The 18,447-nt window shown below is 44.1% G+C and overlaps 1 protein-coding gene across 1 annotated transcript in view; it reads left to right on the forward strand.

Annotated features, from left to right (window-relative positions):
- Positions 1-18,447, forward strand: part of BGN (biglycan) — a 98,683-nt gene that overhangs the window by 72,094 nt on the left and 8,142 nt on the right. The window contains exons 2-5 of the mRNA XM_030194057.1: positions 4,767-5,005; positions 7,078-7,190; positions 7,590-7,803; positions 11,680-11,790. Of these exons, the coding sequence (XP_030049917.1) occupies positions 4,786-5,005; positions 7,078-7,190; positions 7,590-7,803; positions 11,680-11,790 (658 nt within the window). The 5' untranslated portion in view covers positions 4,767-4,785. The remainder of the gene's footprint in view (positions 1-4,766; positions 5,006-7,077; positions 7,191-7,589; positions 7,804-11,679; positions 11,791-18,447) is intronic.

Consider the following 18,447-nt stretch of genomic DNA (forward strand, 5'->3'; position numbering starts at 1 on the left):
GTATGCATGTTAGTACTTGCAATCATGTCGGAGCACCACAGTTGTATAAAACCCATTTTTGCGTGTAAAATGTTTTATAAAATTACCCCAGGTAATTCTCTACAAGTCACCTAAAGTTAGGCACCAAGATGATGCGTTCTAACCATGAATTCTGTATCAGCAATTAGGCACATAATTGATATTACAGAATACTAGAGTACATCTGCAGTTACACACCTAACGTTATGTGTCAGCACCTGTGCTAACTGAAAGGCCGGTGTAAATTAAGGAGGTTTTATGACATGAGATGGCTTGAACCTATCTAGCCCATTCTGTGGGCTGTAGCATCATTTACATTAGCCAACGAATCGGCTACTGTTCTTCAGCATTTTTGCAAGACAGAGGATAACAGAAGGATTTCACAGCTATACCCTTGCATATAATCTTTCCTGTTGTTGAGTACTACATTACAACATCAAATATTCATCAAGACCCCTGAGGCAGGCCTTCGGGCCGAAACACGGCCGTGTCAGGTCGTTTTTTAGCATCTTCACTAAAGATTTCTTTGTTATCCTCCTTGGTTCACGTCACTGTTTTCTCTTTGATTTTGGTCTGCGGATGCAGGCACTCTAGAGTGGCATTCTTGTTTTTGGAGTCACGGGTGGCTCGCTTTTTGTAGGGGGCAGCTTTAAGAAAGGCCCTGGCTGTTTCTGAGCCTTGGGTCCTACTTGTGGGGATAAGTTTAATAATCTAATAAGTGTGTGCTTAAATGAAAGTGAATAACTCATTTGGGTGAGCCTGTGAAGAGGTTGATGTTGTTGACACCACCTTAAAAAACCTTCGGGTGGTTGGCGGTGAACATCACTGAGGTCACCAGAAAACCTATATATATAATAATGTTATAAAATGATTTGAACTCTATATAAAGTTACTGAAGTAGATTCTGAAGGATGTGCTATGAACATTATCTATTGAATCTTTGAATTTTGACTGGATACCTAGAAATTGTACATTGCATACTATTCTATAACCTGCATGCACAATTTTGCACACTAAGGTGTGAATTCTATCTGTGGCGCCAAAATGCTATTCCATAAGCCTCGCTTAAAGTTAGGTGTGGTTGACAGAATAGCACATATGCCTGGGCCTTGCACCTAACTTTAGGCGCAGTCATTTGCACCAACTGAAATGTGGTGCAAATGTATACACTTAAATCGGGCGTGTATCCCCTGTATTCTAAAACAAAGCGCATAAATGCTAGGAACGCTCCCGTTCCACCCATGACCCTCCATTTCCACACCTTTTTTTTTTTTTACTTGCACATAAATTCCAGTGGGGCCCTTTCACTAAGCAGCAGTAAGCACCAACCAGTGGCGTAGCTACGTGGGGCCACGGGGGCATGGCCCCCCATAGATTTGGCCCTGGACTTCCCTGCCGACGACCCTCTCGACCCCCCTCCCGCCGCCAACCCTCCCCCGCCGCCGCTGTCGGCTACCTTTGCTGGTGGGGGACCCCAACCCCCTCCAGCCGAGGTCCTCTTCTTCCAGCGCAAGGCTTCATTCTGTTTTTGTGAGTCTGACGTCCTGCACATACAACATGCAGGACATCAGACTCACAGAAACAGAATGAAGCCTTGCAGATCAGCCAGCGGCTGCGCTGCTGGCTAATCTGCAGAACGAAGCCTTGCGCCGGAAGAAGAGGACCTCGGCTGGCGGGGGTTGGGGTCCCCAACCAGCAAAGGTAGCCAACGGCGGCAGGGGAGGGTTAGCGGTGGGGGGGACGAGAGGGTCATCGGCAGGGGGGGGTCAAAGTTGTTGTTGGTGGCAGCGGCGGAGGGGGGTCAAAATGGCGGGGAGAGGGGTCGGTGGTGCCGGGGGGGCTAAAACATGCCCCTCACCTTGGGCTCTGGACCCCCCCTCCTGCCAAAGTCTGGCTACGCCCCTGGCACCAACGCTTGCTTACTGCATGCTTAAAGGCACTACCACAGCCCGGGACATGCACAGGTGTTCTGCAGTAGTTCTGGGATCGGCATGTGCCAATCCTGCATTAAAAAAATATATATTATTAACACGGAGGGTGTGTTTGGGGCAGAAAGTAGGCATGCCCCGCACTAATTGACAAATTGCTGTGCACTCCCGATTAGCATGGATTTAGCGCGGGGGCCCTTACCACCTAGTCAGTAGGTGGCAGCGAAGGCTCCTGCGCTAATGACCATGTGCTAATTGGGAAATTATCATATGGCCATGAGTGGAAGAATAGAAATTGCCGCCATTTTGCTGCCATGCTAACAGTGGCCTCAGTGTGCGGGAAATCCACATGCTAGAAATAGCGCAGGCCACTTTTTAGTGCAGATTCGTAAAAGGGCCCCTATATGTTGGGGCCGAGTCCTTCGTTGGCTTACTTTATTCTTGGGTGCTCGTTCTTTCATAGTTGCCACTTTTCTTCTACATTTCCTTCTCAATCTCTGCCATGTAGTGTACCCTAAGGCTCTATTTTATCCCCTTCGTTATTCAATAGTTTTTTCAGCCCACTGACCACACTAATTCAAGACTTCGGAATTAGCACATATTACTGTGCAGATTATATTTTATTACTACTACTTATTTCTATAGTGCTACTAGACGTATGCAGCGCTGTACACTGGACATGAAGAGACAGTCCCTTCTCGACAGAGCTTACAATCAAATTAGGACAGACAAACAGGACAAATAAGAGATAAGGAAATTACTAATGTGGGAATGATAAAACATGGGTACTGAACAAGTGAGTAAGGGTTAGGAGTTAAAAGCAGCATCAATAAGGTGGGCTTTTAGCCTAGATTTGAAGTAGCGGCTCAGGAAGTCTATTCCTGGCATAAGGTGCAGCAAGATAAAAGGAACAGAGTCTGGAGTTAACGGTGGTGGAGAAGGGTGCAGATAAAAGAGATTTACCCAGTGAACAGAGTTCCCGGGGAGGAGTGTAGCGAGAGATTATTATTATTACTACATTATATCACTTTTCGAGAATCATGATCTTGATCCATTACAATGCTGCTTGAACTCAATGGCAGACTGGCTAGGGACTCACCGATTGGTGCTTAACCTAGAGAAGATTACTGCTTGCTGGATATCTAGATGGATATCTCCTCCAACCATGATGTCTCTTTTGCTAGACTATCCAGTTAAAACTGTAGGACTCCTTTAAATATCTCAAAGTGGCCATCTATTTCCAGCTTATTTTTGATTTAGAAATATCAAAACTTGTTAAAACTGGATTTTTAAAATAATGATGTCAGTTTTGTTACTTCAGTACTGCTGCTGTTCATTCTTGCTTCATACCCCTTTCATTTTTCTTTTGGATTATTGTAACCTCACCTACGCAGGTATTTTGTAAACAAACATCAAGAGACATCAACCTCTCTAAAATAGGGTGATTTATTTTCTGTGTTGAGCCCGCATAACAGATCACGTTACTGCCCTGCTATTTTGCCACCATTGGTTCCTTTTTCAGTTTTAGGTTAAATTTAAAATTGTAATCTTGACTTTTAAAGCACTCCATGTAGGTCTCTTGCATTATTTAGCAGCATGGATTATTCTTTATGAAGATGGGAAAGGTCCAGATTGCACTGCTAGAAAATTCACATGTAGCCTGCTCTTTCTCTCCTTAGTTCCTCAGAAGGGATGTGGTAGGCTCCCCGTTCCCTCAGGCACTCAACAAGGCAGATGCTTAACAGCTTTTGTTTCTTATATACTCTTGAATTACTCCTTGTACCAGCTAGAGCAGCAGGTGCTTGGTGATTTCGGAGTATATATGGTTAGGGTTTAAAGCTGGATTTTTTCCCCTAATGTATATGGTCAGAGGCCGGGGAGAGGCAAATAAGCCAAAGACAGTTCGGGTTTTATACTCAAGAGGGGTTCTCTCCCTCCATTTGTAATATTGAGGTCTTAGATCCTTCTCCTGGAAGAGGCTGGAAAGTGTATTGTCTGTGTAATTAGGATTCCCATATGTCCTATTTTAAGCGGACATGTCCTGTTTTTGGACATCTTCAGATGTGTCCTACAGGATTTTTAATTTTTAGGGAAATGTCCTCTCTTTCTTTTATGTGCCTATGACCAACACGCCTATCCACATAATGAGAGAAACCATCTCATTCTGGACACATGGGGATGCTAAAACAGAGAAAAAGGGCATTGCTGATCCCCTCTTTGCTCTCCTGCTGGTTGAATCTGTCAAAGGAATTTTGTTCGTGCAGCAAGATTTTAAGCATATGTCATGCAAAGACTTTCACATGTATTTCAGAAACCAGCCAAAGGGATATGCGCCCTTATGATAAGTACGCTTAGGTTCAGATTCAGTCAAACTCAAATCCAGAAGTTCTTGAAAACTAGAATACTGCTGTATAAGTCACTGATGTGTGTTCATTAACTACAATTAAATACTTTTTTTTAGCAAAGGTAGCAACCATTTTTATTTTTTTTTCTGTCCTCTTTTTTTTGTCTCCACAAATATGGTAACCGTATGTGTAATGCTCTGCCTAGCAACTACCACTGTCAGACAAGAAAATCCGACTGCTTAAAGTAGCGGTTCTGGAAATCTATACAGGCCCCACACTGAAAGTTCCCAGCACCTCTACAAATAAAACGGAAATAATAGTAATAATAATAATGTTAACAGACTATCCCTCCAACTCCTACCACCTCCCCTTTTGCCTCTGCATGGGATCCTAGGTGATCTTTGTTCTGGTAGTAGTGGTGGCACTTTAGTCAAATAGCTCCGGAATAATTCCTCACTGCTTTCTTTTTTTCCAGTCCTGTCTTTCATTAAAGAATGAAGCTCGTTCTGCTGCTGAGCATCACCTTGGCCTTGAGCTGGGCCCTGCCCTTCGAGCAGAGAGGTTTCTGGGATTTCTCCATGGATGATGGGCTACCCATGATGAATGATGAAGAAGAGGGCTCTGGTACACCACCTCCAGTTCTTCCCCCAGTGCCCATGGATTGCCCCTTTGGCTGCCAGTGCCACCTACGTGTGATCCAATGCTCGGATCTTGGTGAGTTATTCCATTGCCCGACTCAGCTCATAGAACCTGAAGACACCATCAGTCACTGCTTCTCAATCAAGGCGTCTTTGATTAGGACCTTGGGTTACCAACTGGTATCAGTTTGTCAGGAAACAGGCTGAGCCAGGCCAGGTTGTGCCTTTATTCCACACATGGTCTTGTAATTCTAATTTCACTAAGAAAAGCAGAAATTACATCCTCTTAGGTGTAGTGAGGGGCAAATTCAGAACTGGATCATTCAGTTAGAGTTGACCTGTATCGGGAGGCACCCATAGGCAGGACACAGGCCAACTCATCTCTGTTTACGAGGAAGGCTTTCTATTTGAGCCTGAAAATCAAATGGCCTGCTGTTTCACCATTGCCTCCTTCTGAAACTTACTCTATTCCCAATTTATTTACCTGGGGGGAGATTAAGGGACTCATTTTCAAAACAAAACTAAGTCCAAAAAATGTCACACGGTGGTAGATGGATGTTTTTCTTTCAAAAACATCTGTGATTTTTGACACTCTGATTTTAGATGTTTTTCTCCACAGTTCTTCTAAATTTCAAGAGGGCTTGTTGGGAGAGTATTTTGGGCGGGACCTAGGCGGGACATGGGCGGCACCAAAAGATAGACGTTTTTCTTCCATAATGAAACAAAATGAAAACGTCTAAGGCCAACATTAAGATGTTTTTGGCTAGACCTATTTCAATCAGGACTAAGTGACCAAAAGGTGCCCTAAATGACCACTGGAAGGATTAAGGCATAACCCCCCTTACTCCCCTAGTGGTCACTGATCCCCCTCCCAGCCCCCTAAGACGCAACAGTGACAATACCTACCAGTCTGTATGACAGCTTCAGATGTGATGGCCATTCCTATTAGAGCAGCAAGCGGGTCCCAGGAGTAGCCTAGTTGTCAGTGCAGTGGACTTTAGAGAAGGGGACCCAGGCCCATATCTCATTTTAAGTGGTACAGTTGTGGTGTCAGCCCTCCAAAAACCACTAAATACCTACTGTACCTACATTTAGGTGACACCTGCAAGCTCAAGGACTATGGTAGTGGTGCAGTAGGTTTTTCTCTGTTCCTGGAGGGCTCACCATACAATATAAAAGGGTTGTGGTGAGATGTGTACTTGGGACCTTTTATGTGAAGTCCATTGCAGTGTCTCCTAGACTGCCCCACTGCTCTGCTGAGATGTCTGTGTGGCCAGTCTACTAAGAACAATGGCCCTCAGCCATTTCAATGGCGTTTTTCTCTTGGACTTTTTTCCCGCAAAATGGTCCCAAAAGAAAAAAGCACTGAGCATAAAATGTCTAGAAAAGGGCTATTTTCAAACAAAAATGACAGACTATTTCAGGTTCAAAAATGGCTGTGTTCACCTCTCGATTTTTGGATTTTTTTAAAGCAAAATGTACAAAATTGGACTTAGACGTTTTATTGAAAATGCCCCTCCATGTGGCCTTCCTCTTTTGCACTTCCAAAAAATCTTTAGAATTTTCTAGTCTGACTATGATGGGGCTTCCAATATCTTTTACCATCTTCATAAACGAACGGAATTTGGATTTAGCGTAAATCTTTTCAGTACTAGTTCAAGATAAGTTCCATTCAGGTTCAGTAGATAGATCTGTTTGCCCTGAAGGCTTACAATCTAAGCTTCTACCTGGGGTGATGGAGGGTTAAGTGGTTTGCCCAAGATCACAAGGAGCAGCCGTGGGATCTGAACTCTGGCTCTCAGTCCACTTCTCTAACCACTAGGCAACTCCTCCACCCTGGTGTAAAGAAACTCCAAGAGACCCCCACATAAACTATAGTAGTGCAAATAATAGTAATAGAGGGGGCCCACCAGAAAGCACCAGGCCATTAAGGTGAGACTGAGCCAGTCTTGGTTTTGTCCTGTTGTATCTATGGACTTGTTAGCAGAGTACAGAGCTGAAATGACTAGGCTACGACCACACAGAGAGTCTTCTGGAACTTGTATCCTGATTCCCAAGTCACAGAGAGGGAGGCAGAGCTGTATCACAGTTTGATGAAACCACCCTGCCTGCATCCCTGTACTGGTGACAGCTGTGTTTCCCTTCCAGGCCTCACAAGTGTACCAAAGAACATCCCCCATGACACCCGCCTGCTGGACCTCCAAAACAACAAGATAACGGAAATCAGGAAAGATGACTTCCTTGGCCTCCATAACCTTTACGTAAGGATTCTCTGTTCTCTCTGCTTTTTTTCTTCTTGCCTTCATCTGGCTCCCTTAAACATCTTCTCCCCTCAGGGCACTCACTGCACATGCTGCTGTCTCTCACTTTGCTGCATTGTGTGACTGTGGCAGCCAGTTCTAAATAAATTGTGTAGATTCATATCTACCCATGCTCATGTGTGAGTATGTGCATGTGTATGTTCCCATGCATGTGTGTATGGATGGTGGGGAGGGGGATCGCTTGAAAGACTTATCTTTTCCTCAATATACTTTAGGGCCCAGACAGTAGTGATATTCAGTTGATCTCACATCTGAATAGTGCATGAGGTTTCTAAATCTGTGGCCCTTCCTGCACTTATAAAACGGAGGTGGTGGGTAACTGCACCTTTTCTGGTTCAGGCTCTAGTGCTGGTGAACAATAAGATCTCCAAGGTTCACGAGAAGGCCTTCGACCCACTGAAAAGACTGCAGAAACTCTACATCTCCAAGAATAACCTGGCAGAGATCCCCCACAGCCTGCCTCACTCCCTGGTGGAGCTGCGCATTCATGAAAACAAGATTAAGAAGGTCTCCAAAGACATCTTCAATGGGCTCAAGAATGTCAACTGCATCGGTGAGAACCCTTGAGCATAATCAACTGTGCTAATCTAAAGACCTGACTAATGAACTCTGCTCCACAGAACTCCTAGAGATGGACCACTTTGTTACAATGATGAGCAATTTTTACTGAAACCCTAGATACAGTCAATTCTATGCCACAATATTGTCAATTCTGTTACAGTGAACCCCCCTGATACAGTCACCTCTGTTTTACTGAATGCCTGCATACATTTCGGACTAGATTCAGTTAATGGCACTCAAAAATTCAGCACTGAACCCCCCCCCCCCCCCCATGTGGAGCACTATTCTATGAACGGCGCTCCAAGTTGGGTGCTGTTTATAGACTAGCGCTTAGAGCCGACTTCCATGCCAAACTTTGGGCGTGAGGATTTACACCAACTGAAACCTGGTGTAAATCCTGGCCTATAATTTAGGCGCGGATCCCCGGTATTCAGTAATACTGCACCCATCGTTAGTGAACGCTCCCGAACTGCCCATGGCCCTCACATGGTCACACCTCTTTTGAGGCTCGCTGAAAAAGATTTGTGCGTGGATCTTTATAGAATAGCATGTAGCAAGATGTACGCAAATCCAAATTGTTGCCAATTATTGATGGTTAGCACTCAATTATTGGTGCTGATTGGCTTATTAGCCAGTTTAGTTCCGTATGCATCTCAGGATATCCCGCAATTTTTGCAAGTGGAAATTTGTGCGCCATATTACTACTACTACTACTATTTAGCATTTCTATAGCGCTACAAGGCATACGCAGCACTGCACAAACATAGAAGAAAGACAGTCCCTGCTCAAAGAGCTTACAATCTAATAGACAAAAAATAAATAAAGTAAGCAAATCAAATCAATTAATGTGAACGGGAAGGAAGAGAGGAGGGTAGGTGGAGGCGAGTGGTTACAAGTGGTTACGAGTCAAAAGCAATGTTAAAGAGGTGGGCTTTCAGTCTAGATTTAAAGGTGGCCAAGGATGGGGCAAGACGTAGGGGCTCAGGAAGTTTATTCCAGGTGTAGGGTGCAGCGAGACAGAAGGCGCGAAGTCTGGAGTTGGCAGTAGTGGAGAAGGGAACAGATAAGAAGGATTTATCCATGGAGCGGAGTGCACGGGAAGGGGTGTAGGGAAGGACGAGTGTTGAGAGATACTGGGGAGCAGCAGAGTGAATACATTTATAGGTTAGTAGAAGAAGTTTGAACAGGATGCGAAAACGGATAGAGAGCCAGTGAAGGGTCTTGAGGAGAGGGGTAGTATGAGTAAAGCGACCCTGGCGGAAGATGAGACGGGCAGCAGAGTTTTGAACCGACTGGAGAGGGGAGAGGTGACTAAGTGGGAGGCCAGCAAGAAGCAGATTGCAGTAGTCTAAACGAGAGGTGACAAGGGTGTGGATGAGGGTTTTGGTAGATTGCCCGGAAAGAAAGGGGCGGATTTTATGGATGTTGTAAAGAAAGAAACGACAGGTCTTGGCGGTCTGCTGGATATGAGCAGAGAAGGAGAGAGAAGAGTCAAAGATGACCCCAAGGTTTCGAGCTGAGGAGACAGGGAGAATGAGAGAGCCATCAACAGAAATAGAAAACGGGGGGAGCGGGGAGGTGGGTTTGGGGGGAAAATGAGAAGCTCGGTTTTGGTCATATTTAATTTCAGGTGGCGTTGAGACATCCAGACAGCAATGTCAGACAAGCACGCTGAAACTTTGGTTTGGATGCAAGGTGAGATATCAGGGGTAGAAAGGTAGATTTGGGAGTCATCAGCATAGAGATGGTAGGAAAAGCCATGGGATGAGATTAATGAACCAAGGGAAGAAGTGTAGATAGAAAAGAGGAGGGGACCAAGAACAGAACCCTGAGGTACGCCGACAGGCAGAGGGATAGAAGTAGAAGAGGATCCACCAGAGTGAACACTAAAGGTGCGGAGGGAGAGGTAGGAAGAGAACCAGGAAAGGACAGAGCCCTGGAATCCAAGTGAGGACAGGGTATCGAGAAGTATGCTGTGATCGACAGTGTCAAAAGCAGCGGAAAGATCAAGAAGAATGAGGATGGAATATTGACCTCTGGATTTAGCCAGTAATAGGTCATTGGAGACTTTAGTAAGCGCAGTTTCGGTTGAGTGGAGAGGGCGAAAACCAGATTGTAATGGGTCAAGAATAGCATGTGAGGAGAGAAAATCAAGGCAGCGGCGGTGAACAGCACGCTCAAGTAATTTGGAGAGAAAAGGAAGGAGGGAGATGGGTCGGTAATTAGAGGGACAAGTAGGGTCAAGTGAAGGCTTCTTAAGGAGAGGTGTGACCACAGCATGTTTAAAGGCAGCAGGGACAGTCGCAGTGGAAAGTGAGAGGTTGAGAATGTGACAGATAAAAGGAATAAGAGTAGGAGAGATGGCATTAAGAAGGTGGGTGGGAATGGGATCAGAGGAACAGGTGGTACATTTTGAGGAAGAAAGGAGAAGTGTAGTTTCCTCAATAGTAACTTCAGGAAAGGAGGAAAGGGAATGAGGGGAAGGAGAGAGAGGGGGACGGACTAGTGGAGGGAGAGGTGGTGAGGTAGAGAAAGCAAGGTTTATCTTTTGAACCTTGTTGTGAAAGAATTCAGCAAGTGTCTGAGGAGATAATGAAGGGGGAGTTGGGGGAGGGGGCACCTTGAGGAGAGAGTTCAATGTGGTGAAGAGAAGTCGAGGATTAGAGCCAAGAGAGTTGGTCAGTTGGATATAATAATCCTGTTTGGCACGTAAAAGAACAGATTGGAAGGAGGTCAGCATGAACTTAAAGTGTAAGAAATCAGCAAGGGCCCGAGATTTCCGCCAGAGGCGTTCGGCGGAGCGGGTACAGGAACGTAGGTATCGGATATTAGAAGTCAGCCAAGGTTGGGGTTTTGTACGCCTTACAGGGCGGGTCATCAAAGGTGCAAGAGTGTCTAAGGCAGAGGATAGAGTATTGTTGTAAGAAGAAACAGCCTCGTTGACAGACGTGGATGGTGCCACAGTAGAGAGGAGGTTTGAAACATGGGAGGATAGAGATGAAGGGTCAATATCATGAAGATTCCTAGATAAATTAGATATAGGACGGAACTGGGAGGGGGGAGATTTAAGTGTGAAAGTTATAAGATGGTGATCAGAGGAGGGATGATCAGAGGCAAGGAAACTAGAAGGTGAACAGTTGGAGGAGAAGATGAGATCAAGACAGTGACCATTTTGATGAGTGGGGGAGGTGGAGCATAGTTGGAGATTAAAGGACGACGTTAAAGCGAGTAACTTGGAAATATAAGAGTTGGAAGGATCATTAGCAGGAATATTAAAGTCACCAAGGATGAGAGAGGGGGAGGAAGGATCATGGAAGAAGGCAAGCCAGGCATCAAAGTCACTGAGAAAGGATGAAAGGGACTTACCAGGGGGACGATAAATGACCGCTATTCGAAGAGGCAGAGGAGAGAAAAGGCGGATAGAGTGGACTTCAAAGGAGGAAAAACAGTGAGATTGAGGTGGAAGAAGGGGTTGAAATCTGGAGGAGGGAGAGAGAAGTAGTCCAACACCGCCCCCACGGCCAGCAGGGCGAGGAGTATGTGAAAATAGATAACCGCCATGGCACAGGGCTGCGACTGAAGCAGAGTCATCAGGGCAGAGCCAGGTTTCTGTTATGGCGAGCAGATGGAGGTGACGCGAGATAAAGAGGTCCTGGATATAGGGATATAGGATATAGAATCCAGGGGTTATCTTCCAAAATATTTCAGTGGGTGAATAACCCTATGACAGTAATTGAAAACCTTTGGTATAATGCAAAACTTGTGAGATGTGGCAGAGAGAGAGATAGGGATGCACAACAGGATTTGGGTCTCAGCCTCCTTTTTAGCCTCTAACCCTCACTTTTTCTTTTTTTTCTCATCACTGTAGAAATGGGTGGGAATCCTCTGGAAAACAGTGGCTTTGAGCCTGGAGCTTTCGATGGACTGAAGCTGAACTACTTGCGCATCTCTGAGGCGAAGCTGACAGGAGTCCCTAAAGGTAGCACCTCAGGTTCTCAGTGGCCCACTTAAGAACATTTCCTGCATTTGCATCTTGCATGGAGGCAGGGGCATATTGGGAAAAGGGAGGGGGCAATTTCTCCTCTGGTTGCTGGTCTGGTGGGGGGGCACTCAAGAAGCACCCAAGCAGCACTGGAAAGAAAAAGAAGTGTGGAGTCATTTGTGCACTCGAGTCCCTGCCATTTTCCTACCCTTTGGAAACAAGTTTCTTGTATTAGAGAAGGCAGGGACATGACGGAACTTTGAGCATCTGAATGGCTCAAAGGGCTCATATTTTTGTTTTCAGTGCTGCCACTGCCGGTGCTGCAGTCTCTAGGGTGGATCAGAAGACGCAGCGGTGGTAGAGAAACAGATGATCCTCCTGGACTGTAGAAAGTGATAGCAGAGATGAAAGAAAGAGGAGATGTTGTTCCAGAGGGAGATGGGAGAATGTGGAGATGATGCATGGAGAGGGGGCAGAGATGAGAGGGGGGATGAGAGACGGTTGTGATAGAAGATGAGAGACCGGGGAGATGCTGGACAGATGGTAGAAGATGAGAGATAGGGGAGATGCTGTATGGGAACAGATGAGAAAAAGGCTAGATTTTGGATAGATGTGGAAGTGATGAGAGAAAGGGGAGATGCTGGACATGCTGGAACCATGTGCAAGAGGCCATGGGGCTGGTTGGGCAAAGCATGACTAAAAGGAGTGAGGAAATAAAACTGTGGATGAGCTGAAAAGGGGGTACACAGAGACTGTGTGGGAATAATAGACGAAAGAAAGAGAGTGGAGAAAAAGACTGGCAAGGAAAGAGCCAGGACTAGTGAGAAAGTAGATAAGGGCTGGAGAGGGAGTGACTACAGAGGATAGAGGTAGGGATGGGAAGTGGGTGAAAGAAGAGTATAAGAGAGTGAGGAAGAAGTGAGAAATGGGAACTGGAAGGATTACAGAGAAGTTAAGATTGGGGAGATGGGCTAGAAAGGAGGTGAGGGACATAGATGGAAAGTTAATAGGTAGATGAAAGGTAAAAAGAGAGTGAGGACTAAAAGTTGAAAAGAAAAGGCAAAATTTGAATGAATAGAGATGCAGAAAAGAAATAAATGGAGAAAAGAGCTAAAACGGCAAAATCAATGTCAGAGGTAGATGCAGGGGAGGAATGGAAGAAGACAGGAAGAGAGAAAAATGGCAAAAGAATGGCAGACTCTGGAAAGAGAGCTAGAAGACAGACAGAAAAAATCTGAAAAGATAGACTGGGATTAACATGATTGGGAAAATACAATGAACAGTAAACAAAAGATAGAAAAACAAATGTTATTTTGAATGTGTTCAGTGTAGCAAGTGCACCATCTGGTGGCCATTGAAGAGATTCCAGGTTAACATAACATTTTGAGAAGGTCGAGGCCCAATAGCCTGTGGCAATCAGTGGTGCTGGCCGATATTCTGACTGGTCCCTGGATGACTCCCTGGATAATGTTCAGAAAGATTTTTTGCTGTCCTAAATTTATCGAGGCACTTACCCCACTAGAGGACTGAAAATGACTGCTAATTGGGTAAATCCTGACTCTGCCTAGACTCTGACCCTAGACCACCCCAACAATAGCTGGATATTTCCACAGCAGTCTGCCTGCATTTTCAGCAACACTTTCTGGTTGGTACCTTCAAAAATCCGAGGATAGTCAGTGGGAAAAAACCAGGTATTGAACCCTCAATTCTCAGTGGTTCTTGGACTTCCTAATTTTAAATGGATAAGGTAATCAATAGAAATAAAACAAAATAAAACATGGAAAAGAAAATAAGATGATACCTTTTTATTGGAAATAACTTAATACATTTCTTGATTAGCTTTCGAAGGTTGCCCTTCTTCGTCAGATCGGAAATAAGCAAATGTTGGTAGATAACAGTATATATAAGTGAAACATCAAAACATTTCAGTGACAGTCTAACAGGATGGGAGTGGATAGGTGAGAGACAGGAAGAATCGGGTGGATGAGGGAAAGGGAGATATGCACGGAGATAGGAGGGTGACAAAGCAGTACAATTTTATGGTTTATAATGAGCTAGAAAACCCAGATCTTTGTTAAATCCTGTCTGGTGGGTGTCAAAATATTTAATCATTCTGACTTCAAAGGTCTTACGTTCCTGCATTGTTTTAAAGTTCCCTTTCAGGAATCTTACCATGAAATCACTGGTACAGTGTTCTGGTTTTGTAAAGTGCTGCCCCACAGAGGTGACATCCTTATTGGTTCTAGCATTTTTCATATGGTGTCTATGTAAATTAAATCTCTTCTTTAGCATCTGACTTGTTCCTCCAATGTAACAGCCTTGAGTGAGTGGAGGAGTGGCCTAGTGGTTAGGGTGGTGGACTATGGTCCTGTGGAACTGAGTTCAATTCCCACTTCAGGCACAGGCAGCTCCTTGTGACTCTGGGCAAGCCACTTAACCCTCCATTGCCCCAGGTACAAATAAGTACTTGTATACAATATGTAATGCACATTGAGCCTGCCATGAGTGGGAAAGCACGGCGTACAAATGTAACAAAAAAAAATACCACATTGGAAGATGAGCACATGAAAGATTCCTGAATGAAGAATATTTTTCCTTTGTGAATGACCGTGGGGGTCCTATGAAATGTTTTGGCATAGTTTGCAGCTGGATATATTGCAAGGATGTGTGCCATTCTCTTCTTTTTGAGTCTGTGTTGGGAGCTTACTTCTAATTAGCTTGTGTTTTAAGTTGGGTTGCTGTCGGAAGGCCAGCACTGGTGGGGATGGGAATATCTCTTTCAGTAATTCATCCTCCTGGAGTAGAGGCTGTAGATCTTTTATGATTTTTCTTAATTTTTCCAGCTCTGGGTTGTATGTCACTATAAGGGGGATTCTGTCTGTGGCTTTTCTTTCTTTGTACTGTAGCAGATTTTCCCTGGGTGTTTTGAGGGAGGAAGCAATATTCTTGGAGATAATTGGCCTTCTGACAGCCACCGAACTTAAAACACAAGCTAATTAGAAGTAAGCTCCCAACACAGACTCAAAAAGAAGAGAATGGCACACATCCTTGCAATATATTCAGCTGCAAACTATGCCAAAATATTTCACAGGACCCCACAGTCATTCACAAAGGAAAAATATTCAACATAAAGGAATCCTTTACATGCTGATCTTCCAATGTGGTATACATCATTCAATGTAAAAAATGTGATGAAGGATGCTATATTGGAGAAACAAGCCAGATGCTAAAGGCAAGATTTAATTTACATAGACATCAAATGAAAAATGCCAGTGCCAGCCAGGATTCCACTCCTGTGGGGCAGCACTTTACAAAACCAGAACACTGTACCAGTGATTTCATGGTAAGAATCCTGAAAGGGAACTTTAAAACAATACAGGAACGTAAGACCTTTGAAGTCAGAATGATTAAATATTTTGACACCCACCAGACAGGACTTAACAAAGATCTGGGTTTTCTAGCTCATTATAAACCATAAAATTGTACTGCTTTGTCACCCTCCTATCTCCATGCATATCTCCCTGTCCCTCATCCACCCGATTCTTCCTGTCTCTCACCTATCCACTCCCATCCTGTTAGACTGTCACTGAAATGATGTGATGTTTCACTTATATATACTGTCATCTACCAACATTTGCTTATTTCCGATCTGACGAAGAAGGGCAACCTTCGAAAGCTAATCAAGAAATGTATTAAGTTATGTCTAATAAAAAAGGTATCATCTTATTTTCTTTTTCATGTTTTATTTTGTTTTATTTCTATTGATTACCTTTAAAAGTGGACTAACACGGCTACCACACCTCTCTACTCTAAATGGATAAGAAATCTGTATATGGCCCATCCAGTCTGCCCATCCATACCATTTACTATCTCTTCCTCTCCCTTAGAAATCCTATGTACTTGTCACAAGCCTCTGTTCTGGACTGCATGGCTTGGCCTAAATAAATTATAGGTGTCTCTGTTTGTCATGTTTACTTAGCAACATTCCTTTGTAAATAGCTTAGTCTTCAGTTAAATGATAAACAGGTTTTTCCAGTTTTATCACTTGTTATCTTCTTCTCTATGAGAGCTCTGAAATCCTGCATTCCAGCAGTACTGATAAGGATTAAATTTGACGAGCAGATAGAAGTTTCAGTAGTCGTCGTGGGTCACCATTTTGTTCTAGGCTGCGCATTTGATTTGCTATTCGCTAAAAACGTATGAAATATCACGAAATATTATAGAAACATTTACACAGGAATTAGAGAGAATTAAAAGTCTTTTTAATTACTCACCCACCAGCAAAGCATCAGACATTAGTTTCAAGTTATAACAAACGTACAACAATATAACATCAGTACCTCTGGTAATTATAAGTAATTAGACTAATTAGATAAAGAAGAGAGAAAGGAGGAAGAAAGTTTGTTCCTCACTCAAAGGTCACAGAATAGAGAGAAAGCGGAGAATGAATGAAAGAAAGATTCATAGTTATAGAGAATTAGATTCTATCAAGGGGGGGGGGGGGGGGAGGGAGTAAAACCCCCTTGGGAAAAACCATAGGCCATTGGACGGATCTGAAACTCTCTTCAAGCCTAGTTTTTCAGAGTTCCTTTGTCTTCAGCATGGTTTTATAGGCTGTTATGAGCATCCACCTCTCCTCTACCCTGGACAAATCATAAGTGCTGCATATGGGATGGAGACTTGTCATTGGGACTTTCATATGTGCTGGAAGCTTGCAATTGGTCCTTGCCATACCTGTAACTCACTTTTGTAACAGGATATACCAGGTATCTGAATTGCCTTAGCAACATGAGACCCCATCAGAGCATGTGACCAGCCAGAAATTCCTTCATGTGGCTGATAAGAAAAAGAGAGATGGGGGATGGGAAATAGTGCAGTATACCTGCAGTAAAACTGTATAGCTTATAGCTAAAAATTATAGACACCTCCTTGAATTCAGATACAGTCTTCATCTCCACCATCTCCACCAGAAGACTGTTCCACATATCCACCACCCTTTCTATAAAGAAGTATTTCCTTAGATTACTCCTGAGTCTGTCCCCTTATGCTTTATGATGAAGACTACTGACCATTTTATTAGCTGCCCTCTGGACCGACTCCATCCTGTTTATATCTTTTTGAAGGTGTGGTCTCCAGAGTTGATACACAGTGTTCTACATGAGGTCTCACCAGAGACTTCTACAGAGACATCATCATCTCCTTTTTCCTGCAGGCCATTCCTCTCCCTATCAACCCAGAATCCTTTTGGCTCTTGCTGTCACCTTTTCTACCCATTTGGCCACCTCAAGATCACCAGATACGATCACCCTCAAGTCCCACCCCCTAACATCTCTTCTCTGAGGTGAAGAGCTCTAACCTGCCTTTCCTCATAGGAAAGTCACTCCATCCTATTTTTATTTCTGCCTTCCTCTGAAACATTTCGAGTTTCACTGTACTTTTATGACATGGGGCGGTGAGAGTTACACACGCTACTCAAGGTGAAGTCACACCATGGATTGCTTTTATACTTTATGCTTTTCTGAGGAATGGCCTAATGGTTAGTGCAGTGGGCTTTGATCCTGGCAACCTGGGTTTGATTCCCACTGCAGCTCCTTGTGACCTTGGGCAAGTCACTTAACCCTTTGTTGCCCCAGGTACAAAAACTTAGATTGTGCGCCCTCTAAGGATATAAAAAGCACTGCGTACGTCTAGTAGTGCTATAGAAATGATTAGTAGTAGTAGTAGTTCTGCTTGCTACTTTGACCGCTGTCATTCACAGAATTGACAAATTCAATGTATTGCCCACAGCGACTCTCTTTTCAAGGTTTTGGTTATTTAATTTTGCTTTCGGTGACACTTTAAATGAATTCTGCTTCGAGAAAGTTGCTGAAAAGTCAAATCCCAGGACTGACTCCAGGTATCACTAACCATGGCTGGTTTTCTCCCTTTCTCTTTGATAGCTTCTGGGCTTGCAGGATGTATAAGAATAAATATAAATAAATAAATAAAATGAAGTTTATTTTATATATTTATATTTCTTCTTATACATCCTGCAGGTCTAGAAGCTATCAAAGTGGTGTACATTCAATTACAGTAGGTATTTTTTTGTCCCTGGAGGGCTCACAATCTGAGTTTGTACCCGAGGCTTAAATGGTTTGCCTAACATCACAAGAAGCTGCATTGGAATTTGAACCAGGCTCCTCTGGTTCTCAGCCCATTGCGCTAACCACTAGGCTATTATTTCCTAGGGTGCCGGAGTGAAGCCCTATTTCCCATTCTCTGCTCATTATACATGGCCAAGGTTTTCATGTGCACACTGTGGGGGTGGGGGGGAGGGGGGGGTAAGGTCACCACCTGACTCCATGATATCAGAAATGGGCTAATCCAGTCCTGCTTGTGTTCTATTGCATTATTGGATTTACAGAAAATAGGACTACAAGACCATGCATGCAGTGGGGTAAAACTAGAACTGGATGAGCCTGCTTCTGATGACATGGAGTCATGCAGCAATCCTGACTGGGGAAGTAAGGGAGAACTCTGGAAAAAGGTTGGAAGCAGGAATGATGAACTTCCTTGAAAAAGGGTGAGGGCCAGTTGTAATAACTCTGATGGAAGCAGAATAGGAAGGGAGGACCCTTGGAAAAGGCTGGGAAGCTTGTGTGACAGGTCTTGATA

Source organism: Microcaecilia unicolor, chromosome 2, assembly GCF_901765095.1.
Source record: "Microcaecilia unicolor chromosome 2, aMicUni1.1, whole genome shotgun sequence".
Taxonomy (NCBI): Eukaryota; Metazoa; Chordata; class Amphibia; order Gymnophiona; family Siphonopidae; genus Microcaecilia; species Microcaecilia unicolor.